At 39.5% G+C, this 9,715-nt stretch overlaps 1 protein-coding gene across 1 annotated transcript; it reads left to right on the top strand.

Annotated features, from left to right (window-relative positions):
- The first annotated feature begins 4,597 nt into the window (after positions 1-4,597).
- On the top strand, positions 4,598-6,486 carry LOC104595517 (UDP-glycosyltransferase 91C1-like). The gene has a single exon (XM_010256271.3). The coding sequence runs from the start codon at positions 4,693-4,695 to the stop codon at positions 6,142-6,144; it is 1,452 nt and encodes a 483-aa protein (XP_010254573.1). The 5' UTR covers positions 4,598-4,692; the 3' UTR covers positions 6,145-6,486.
- Positions 6,487-9,715: the final 3,229 nt, after the last annotated feature.

Genomic DNA, 9,715 nt, shown 5'->3' with positions numbered 1-9,715 from the left:
ATGGCTAAGTTAGCACAGTATAGTAGTAGAGAGATTGAAGATGATAAGAGGATGAGAGAGCTAGAGAGCAGAGGTTACCCATCCCTTTGTTCATCATACCTTCGCCCCTGGGGGGTGAGGTCTTATACTGGAGTCCTCATGGGCTAGGTGGAGAAGTTCTTGGATTCCAGCTGTGATGGGACTGGCTTGCGTGTTAGGTGGGTGAAATGCCATCAAACGGTAAAACTATCCCTTCTTGTCAGAACGGAGGAGTGGGTGAGCTAATATAGCCGTTACAAGTCACAATCCTGTAAAATGTGGGGTATGGAGGTGTGTTCCTCGAGGTTGTCAGGTTGGCACCTGTGTCAGGCCGCCAGGTCAGTGCCTGGGCCAGGCTGCCAGCTCGTGCCAGGGCCAGGCTGCCAGCTCATGCCAGGGCCAGGTCGCGCCAGCTCATGCCAGGGGTCAGGCCACCAGGTCGCGCCTGTGGGACACCATCAACTTAGCAAAGGTAAGTTTTGTCAAAGTGGTCTCGGGTGTCACCTAGTTGTTCTGAGGTGCCAGGCTACATGAGGGTGAGCTACCTATGGCGAGCTGTTTGTGGCGAGCTGCCTATAGCGAGCTCGAGCTGTCTAACTGTCAAGGGGCTGCACTTAGTTGGCACGAGGTGCCAGGTGTCACAATGTTATTGGAGGGCCAAATCCACCCTCATCAATGCTGAGAACCTTCTAGTGGGTGTTGTTCCCCCAAATATGACCTCTAGGTTGTTATACTTTAGGCCACCCACATTATGAAACCTTTCAGCCTTGGGGTTAGCCTAAAAAAAGACACTAGGACACCAATCAATTTATATGTAATGTCTTGAATTTAAAAATTTTAAATAAAATTACATAAGTTTAACGAATACCGATAAATAGTTATCCCATGCCTCCGATGAGGCTACAACCATCTACTTCTCTTCATCCCAACCATCTACTTCTCTTTAAATCTTGTATCTTGTTACTAAATGATTTCGTGTTGAACTTCTGCCCAACTTGTGTGAAAAAGCTCTGCCTCACTTCTTTTCAAGCAGCTGGTTTCAAACAACTTGCTACCATCCCCCCACACTAGACTTGTTGTACAAGTAAATCTATGAAAACATTTTCTTGCGCACGTGTCCAGTTTGCATTTATGGTGGAGGCATTTTCAAATGATGTATTAGCTACACTAGTCACCATCAAATAAACTTTTGGTTACTGACACAAGTTTGTATGGGCATATATCTTGCTTATAAATCATAGCTCAACCATATGTAGATTGCTTTTATTTATTTCTACTTCTATTCACTACCATGGAGTGCTTAGGGCTTAGGGTGATCATTTACCCAATTAGTTGCTTGCTTCTCAAAGAATGAGACTGAGATTGAGATGTGCTGTATGATTCCAGTCATTTTTTTCTTTTATTTTTTATGTTGTTTTTTCTTATTTATATTGTTTGATAGAAAATAAGAGATTAAGAGATAAACAAGAACTTGAGGGAAAGTTCTTAGGAATTTTTTGAGTGCTATTGGTGGCAAAAACCAACAAGACCCGGATTGGCTCTGCTTTGAGGGAAAGTTCTTATAATTTATCCAAAATGGTCTTACGTGGCAAAAACCAACAAAGAGTGTCTAATAATGCAGAAGTGATTGGCTCTGCTATTGGTGGGTGGCACCATTTTGTCTTTCTTGTACAGAGTTTCATCAAAATAGACAAATAAAACATATACTATGGGCTATCAACTTATCACCCAACAAACAACAATAAAACCTCAATTTTGAACCAATACAAATGGTGGGGAATGATCTATTAAATAATCCATCAATTGAATGGCTAGCTACCTATAATTTCATTGGATTGAATCCAATTAATAGATTTATATGTAATTTGAAGAAAATGAAAATAAGAAAATTGTTTTTAATATACAATAGTTATACCAAGATAAGAAAGCCGTATACAGGATTATAGGCTTTGCCTAAAACGACTTGCATATTATGAATTATGATTTCTCTTGTGTAGTCTCCTCTGTGTCTACAAATCTTTAAGTCAAAAGCCTTATGTAACCAGAGTCGAATTTTCACAAGAGTAAATAGTATCCTCTTGCATCACAAGCTCATAGATCGACATTCATTTTCTAAGAACAATACAGATGAATATAAACACAAAAAAAAAAAAAAAATCAGTGGTTCCCATATCAAACCATATACTACACTACCATACTCGCTTTAATCTATTCGTAGCACAACAAATTAGGACAGATGTGTTCATATTAATCCATACATGACACCGCAAAATGGAAGGATGCATTAACATTAAACCATATAAAACACAAACAGAAAACAAATTGACTAACAAAAAAATGAAATTGTTATGAACTGTACCTACGCAAACCCACAAAAAATGAAATTGTTATGAACTGTACCTACGCAAAACCACAAAAGACGAAACAAGAAAAAAACCCTAACAATCCATATTGGGATGTGAGCTGTACCTACGCAAACCACCAACCGAACGATGGACGACCACTGCCCTGAAAATCTTTCTCCAGGGCTTCTAAACAAACAGAATACGGCACGAAAAAACTTGCCAAACGGGCCAAAGTTATTCCCTTGTCTTGTCTAATGTCTATAGGACTGTCAATATCGAGGTATTGGATTTCAATTTTGTTATAATAATCCGATACCCAACTAAAGAGAATCCAATTTCAATATAATTATGTGCAATTTGATCAAGTAACACCAACACTAATTTTTTCTCTTTTACTTTTAATGTCAAAATCCAATTTAATAAATCAAATCGACAGAATCCAATCAATCCATCGACAGCCTCACTAGAAATCTGCTGCCCTCTTACTGTTTGCCATTTAGGAGTGGAGTGGAGTGGAGTGGAGGACTCCCTCACGCATCTACAAGTTCAATGAAATCTGCTGCCTTCTGATTTCTTAATAATCCATTGTCTGTATCCCTACGGATTGATTGTTGGCTCGAGTTGGCGTGTAGGACGGGAAGGGAAAAAAATAATATTATTGAACTTTCTGTCTTTTTCATGTTTGGTTTGTGTCCGTGTAATATCATGAGATTCGATAGAAAAAAGGTAAAATTATAATTTTCGCTTTTTTTATAGATATAGGTTTTGATGAAATCAAGTATAAAACACCCGTATGATTGGAATAGATGATCTGTAATGCTTTTTTTTTCGAGTAGTAATTTGGAAAAAAATATTCTCTCTTTTTTGGATTAAAGTTTGAGGATTAAAAAAAGGGATTTTTGGGTAAATTACATTTAACTTTGGGTAAATTACAAAAGCTCCTTGTCTCTTTTCATCTTAAATTATAAAAATTATCCACTCCCTTCTATAATAAATTAAGAAAAATTAAATAAATCATAAATTTATATCTATCAAAAAAGAGACCAGATTTGCTTTTCACACCTGGTGCCTCACATGTACACCGTAGCATACATTAGAAACATCTCCCGTTCTTATTAATTATTATTCACATGAGATGTTCCCAAGGTGGATGTGTATGTGAGGCACCCATTTGTGAGGAGCATATCCCGTCTCATAAAAAAAACTTTTACTATTTCATTTAATTATTGAATCTAATAAAAAATATGGATTGATCATGATTAGACCTGTTCATGGGCCGGGTCGGGCCGGGCTTTTATTGTGTATTAACAAATTTTTTTAAGGCCGGAGCTCGAGCCCGGCCCGACCATCGGGCCTACAATTTGGGCCTGAGCCCGGGCCCGAAATTTAGCCTATATTATTATTATTATTATTATTAATGTTGAAACAGCTGAATAAAGAGAGAGATAGATTGAAATTATAAAGAAAAGAATAATATATATATATATATTAAATTATAAATATATATTTTAATAAATATTATATTATTTATATATTTTATATAATATATAAAATATATATTATATATTTTATAAAATATATAATACTGAGTCGGACCAGACATTTTTGACAAATCCCGAACCCGGCCCGAAACACAGTCAGGCTTACTGTGTTAAGCCCGAGGTCAGGCCCGCGGGCCTAATTATATGACCAAGCCCGGCCGGGGTGCAGGCCGGGCCGTCGGGCTACCCGGCCCATGAACAGGTCTGATCATGATTCGATTTACCTTTTTTTTTGTTGAATTTGGATAACTCTATGGCGATGGATTTTTCGATCAAATAATCGAATTTGAATCACCCCTTACTGATTTAAAAAGATTTTGATGAGATTTTTTTTTAAATGACGCAACTCCAGGGGCTATTTATTGTAAAGTGAAAGTTGCGGGGTATTTGTCACTCCTTTCGATATAGTAATAATAGATACTATTGTGCGAAAACTATAATGCTCTGATCCTTTGATTGTTTGACCGGTTTCTATCGTTCACGTAACTCCTTGCGTCACTCGCATGATGTTTGTTTATTTTTTTGGGAAATACTCAAAATTAGTACCTGTATTTTGGGTCGAGTGATACCTTGGTTTTCTAACTTTAAGAAAAAGACAATTCAGTACTACATTAACTGGCATTTGAAAAAGACGTAAATATCTTTTAATTTTTTTGGAGTCACATTTGAGTAGACACGGTGATCTCTTGAAACCGTTAATTTTTTTATCAATTTTTTATCAATATTTAGATGATCTCAACCTTGCTTCTTCGGACACTCTCTCCGGAGTCTGGTATTGTGCCGTGGACATGGCGTCTCTCTCTTCTGTGGCTAACAATAATGAGCTTCACGTAGTGATGTTCCCATGGTTAGCTTTTGGGCACATGATGCCGTTTTTGGAGCTCTCCAAGCGTTTAGCTGAAAGGGGTCATCGCGTCTCTTTCGTTTCCACACCCAGAAACATCCAAAGACTCCCCAAGATCCCTCCAAGCTTATCATCTCTCGTGCATCTGGTGGAGCTCCCCTTGTCTCCCACCGACGGTTTGCCGGAGAACGCAGAGGCAACTGTTGATCTCTCATACCACAAGGTCCAGTACCTTAAGAAGGCCTTCGATGGGTTGGAGGGACCCTTGACTCGTTTCTTGGAGAGCTCATCCCCAGACTGGATCCTTCACGATTTTGCGCCTCACTGGTTGTCGCCTATCACAGCGAAGCTTGGCCTGCCTTCTGCTTTCTTCAGTCTCTTCAATGCATCGGCACTTGCCTTCTTTGGGCCTCCGAATGCTTTGTTGGGTGGGGATGATGACTGTCGGACGAAGCCGGAAGACTTCACCGTTCCGCCCAAGTGGGTCCCTTTCCCATTGGCGTTTCGCCTCTATGAGATCCTTAGAATGGTCGATGGCTTAGACCGGAATGCTTCAGGTGTCTCCGACACCTACCGAATTGGATCAGCGGTCCTAGGCTGCGATATTGTGGTCATTCGAAGCTGTATGGAGTTCGAATCCGAATCCGATTGCTTACGTCTCCTCGAGGAAAAGATCTACTGCAAGCCAGTCATTCCGGTCGGTCTACTCCCTCTGGCGGCACCAGCAGTGAAAGATGCCATGGGTGAGGATGACAAGTGGCTAGACCAACAGGGGCGGGGGTCGGTGGTTTATGTTGCATTCGGGAGTGAGGTAACACTGAGCCAAGAAGATGTGACGGAGTTGGCTGTTGGCCTAGAGCTTTCTGAGTTGCCATTCTTCTGGGTGTTAAGGAAGCCATCCAGCTTGACCCAGGAAGAGTGGGGACTATTACCAGATGGGTTTGAGGAACGAACCAAGGGTCGAGGGGTGGTGTGTAGGGGTTGGGCACCACAGCAGAGAATCTTAGCACACCCATCGGTTGGTGGATTCTTGACCCACTGCGGTTGGAGTTCGATAATCGAGGCACTTGAGTTCGGGCATGCATTCATTCTACTGCCCTACTTGGCAGACCAAGGGTTGAATGCTAGGCTATTAGCATGGAGAAAGTTGGGGGTAGAGATACAGAGAGATGAACGAAGTGGGTCGTTCACAAGGAGCTCTGTGGCCGAGTCGCTGAGGTTGGTGATGGTGAGCGACGAGGGCGCAGAGTTGAGGGCCAATGCGAGGAAGATGGCAGAGATGGTGGGCAATAAGCAACTGCACGATCAGTACGTGGATCATTTGATTAGCTACATGCAAGAGAATAGACGTAGTCACGTAACTCGTAAGGCGTGGCCATTGAAACCAGGCAAATAGGGAAATCTGGACTGCATCAATAATGGCCAGATGATCAATATGTTTAGGAAAGAAATACTGCATATGGTTAGATTTGATTTGGGTTGGTTCGATTTTGTATGCAATTTGGACTGCATCTGCATAACAACCCGGAGGAGAACTAAGGTGCCTGATTTTGTGGTTGGGGAAGAGAGTGAATCATGTTTTTAGACTTTAGTTGAACAATAAAAGAATAATCTTGTTCTGTCATGTCTTGCCGGCCGGTATGTATAATTTATAGGGTAAAATACAAAAACCTGGCAATGATAAAAACTTTCCCTATAGTTTCACTTTAATAAAAACCTTTTCTAAACTTTTAAAAAATTCGACAAAAACCTCTCTTCCTTTACTGATCCAGACGGAAAACGTTTAATTGATCCATATTTTTTTTCAAAGTACTATTTTTACCCTTTTATAAAATAGGCACTGAAATAACTAACCGATGAAAAAGGGATTAAGCCGACCAATAACAGTTGTCGGTGAAGAACCATTACTATGGAAACACCTACATTGCAGCATGGCAATCCTCCAAATGCAAGAATAGGCCCTCACAAAAGCATGACTGTGTTATTTGCAAAATGTAAAGAAAACGAATAGAACAGATAGAAAGGACCAGAACGAAATAGAAGAAGAGACCCTTTTCTTTGGAGGAGTTATTTCTTTATGAGATAGAGGGTTTGGAGTTGCTCGTCGAGTTTTTTTCAATGCCTTCCAGGCCTTCTCTTGGTCTAACTCGAACTAGGATTCCTTTTACACAGGCATGCAAAGATGAATTTCTCCTCATGTTCTTGAAATTCTAACCCCCATGATGAAATAGCGAAATAGAGGGTATAACCTTCAGCTTAAAAAAAAAAAGAACAGAGGGAGAGATTAATGGCGGTTTCTGAATTGTGAGAGTTTGTGGAAGCATTTGACCACACAATCCAATTTCTAGAACCAAAGTGACCAATTTTCAGACCTCGAACAATAAAACCCACTACACACAAAATCTCCATTATCTTTTAAAGCATTTATATGCTCATATGAGCATAATCTCCATTGTCTCTCAAGTTTGATGGGACTAGAGCACAACTCTTCAATGAATTGTTGTCGTCTCAATTTCTTAGTGACCTAGTTCTAGACATAGTGAATTAGTGATAAATACAAAGATTCCGTTCCTATTGAGAATCGTGATAAATTTAACTACGGGATCCCAACCCAAACTCTTGCTTTCAAGATTTCATTTAACCGCCGGATCCATTTTCCCTGCTCTTTGGGTCTTTTTTTTTTTGTGGAATACTTTGTTATGTGACTCTATCATCCAATTCTTGAAAAGGAAGCAATCTTTTTTGTTGAATTAGAGTAGAAAGATATATATGGCTTCAAGAACTAATGCCAAGGATATCATCACTCTTTGAGGTTCTATAGTTATCATCAGTGAGTTTTCTTCCCTTTTAACCGTCATTTGGAATCTTCCGCCCTCAATGGTATTTAGCATTAAGTTAACATTTGACGAAGGAATGCCCAGGAAGTTAACGTCCAGCAATTGTTTTTCACGGGCAATTGTTATTAGTTAGTTATTTCAGTACCCATTTTATAGAAGGGTAAAATGGACATTTGGAAAAAAATATGAATCTGTTAAAAATTTTTCTATTTGAGTCAGTGACAAAAGAGAAGTTTCTATCAAGTTTTTTAAAAGTTCAGGGGAATTTTTTATTAAAGTAAAACTATAGGGGAGGCTTTTATAATTATCAGAAACTATAAGGGAGGTTTTTATATTTTACCCTAATTTATATCTGCACAAGAATTAATAGGTGTTGTTTCCAAACTCCATTATTTACATTATTTGAATTGAAGGATTTCTGTGGATGCATATATTCGAATTTGATGCAAATTAAGTGGGGACCAACAAAATCAAGAGATAACTACAAAAATGAAACTTTGTCACAATGAATCTTACGTATCTTCGAATTTTATTAAAGTTTCCAGTTATGAAAAAAATTTTGTATAAGAATAATACTCCAAAACCACCGTATCAGTTACGGGGTCTGTGACAAAGACCTTGTTTTGTGATAAAGACCCTCAAAATTCCTTTTAGTTAGTTTTTAGTTTTCCGTTGAAATCTGTCGTTACAATTTCCATACTACCCTTGTCGAAAATTTTGAAAGAAAAACACTGTTCATCTTCCCCAATTCACCGTACATGAACAACAGATCCACATTTCTCTCTCTCCTCCGATCTCTCTTCTTCCTCTATAGCGAATGTTCCAAAACCCAAATGCAGCAGATTTTATAGAGTCCTGTTCTATTGTCCGCTGGACTGATGGAAGAATGGGCGAAGATGAGAGGAGAAAGAGGAGAAAGAGAGTATGTGTGTGTCTCCTCTGTAACTGTAAGGTCAATCTAAGAGAACCAAAAACAGACGAAAACGAAGATATGAAAAAGATCTCTTACTATTCTTCTCTTCTTCTTCTTCCACTTCCAAGTTGTTGCCTGAATCTTCAGAACGCTGCAACCGAGTTCTTAGCGGAATCCCTTTTAAAGCACCGAATCAAAGCTTACGACATTTCCGCGTTAAGCAGGAGAATCCATTATCATGTTTCTTCTCCTTCTCATCTTCTCTCTCCTAAAACTTCATCGCTGCCTCCATGAAAACGACTTCCATCGTATTTGACGAGGCACACACATACTCTCTCTTCCTCCGTACCGGAGAAGGTGCGACACATGATGAACTACGATTCTCTCAACAAGCCAACTAACACAGTAACACTAATATTGTTCTTCGCTGAGATTTATTCTTTCTAGTTTTTCCCCTACACTTCTTGGAGTAAGCTATTAGAATCAGAGCGTGTGACAGGTGCGGACAGGGCATGAAACACCGCTGCGATAATGGCGTATGGAAAGGGAAAGGCAAGGAGGTTTTCGATTTTCTATTTGACCTGAAGAAGATCTCGCACCTCCTGGAGCTCCAAAGTTTGAGAGAATTAAAACTCTTTCGAGCAGATCTAACTAACGAAGGGAGCTTCGGTGCCGCTATCTTTGGATGCGACATGGTCTTCCACGTCGCTACTCCAGTCCACTTTGCTTCTCCGGATCCCGAGGTAATGTAATGCCGTTGGATCAATTGTATTATTGGGCTATTTTCTTTGTATATATCCTTTTGAGGCAACGCACGGCTACTCTGTCTCGACAACAATGACAAAACGATATTGCTTTTTTTTTTTCAAATTAATAACAAATTAAGGATTAATTTTAGAGTGAATTGTTTAAAACTCCCAAATTAATGTTGTTTGTTGATTGAAACAGAATGACATGATCAAGCCAGCAATTCAGGGAAGGTTAAATTTTGCCGGAGACTCGACAATTCTGCGTGGGACGAAATGATTCGCACCTGGAAACATATCACGGACAAAACCGGATAAGATGCTGAGGAAAATTACAGAAACGCGGTAAACAAAGGTAGAGAATAACAGCGGTGGTAATCCTCGATCTCCCTTTCTTTTTTTATAGCAAAAGATGAGCTACACAAGCCGGGGGTAGCTCTTAGATCCCAATCACAAATGAAAATAAAATCA

Source organism: Nelumbo nucifera, chromosome 5 (assembly GCF_055504915.1).
Source record: "Nelumbo nucifera cultivar China Antique chromosome 5, China Antique-T2T, whole genome shotgun sequence".
In the NCBI taxonomy this organism is placed as follows: Eukaryota; Viridiplantae; Streptophyta; class Magnoliopsida; order Proteales; family Nelumbonaceae; genus Nelumbo; species Nelumbo nucifera.
This window is presented reverse-complemented; position numbering and strand designations above follow the sequence as displayed.

What these genes read in the sequence shown, in the direction of transcription:
- LOC104595517 (XM_010256271.3), top strand. Translation starts at nt 4,693, where the DNA reads ATGGCGTCTCTCTCTTCTGTGGCTAACAATAATGAGCTTCACGTAGTG.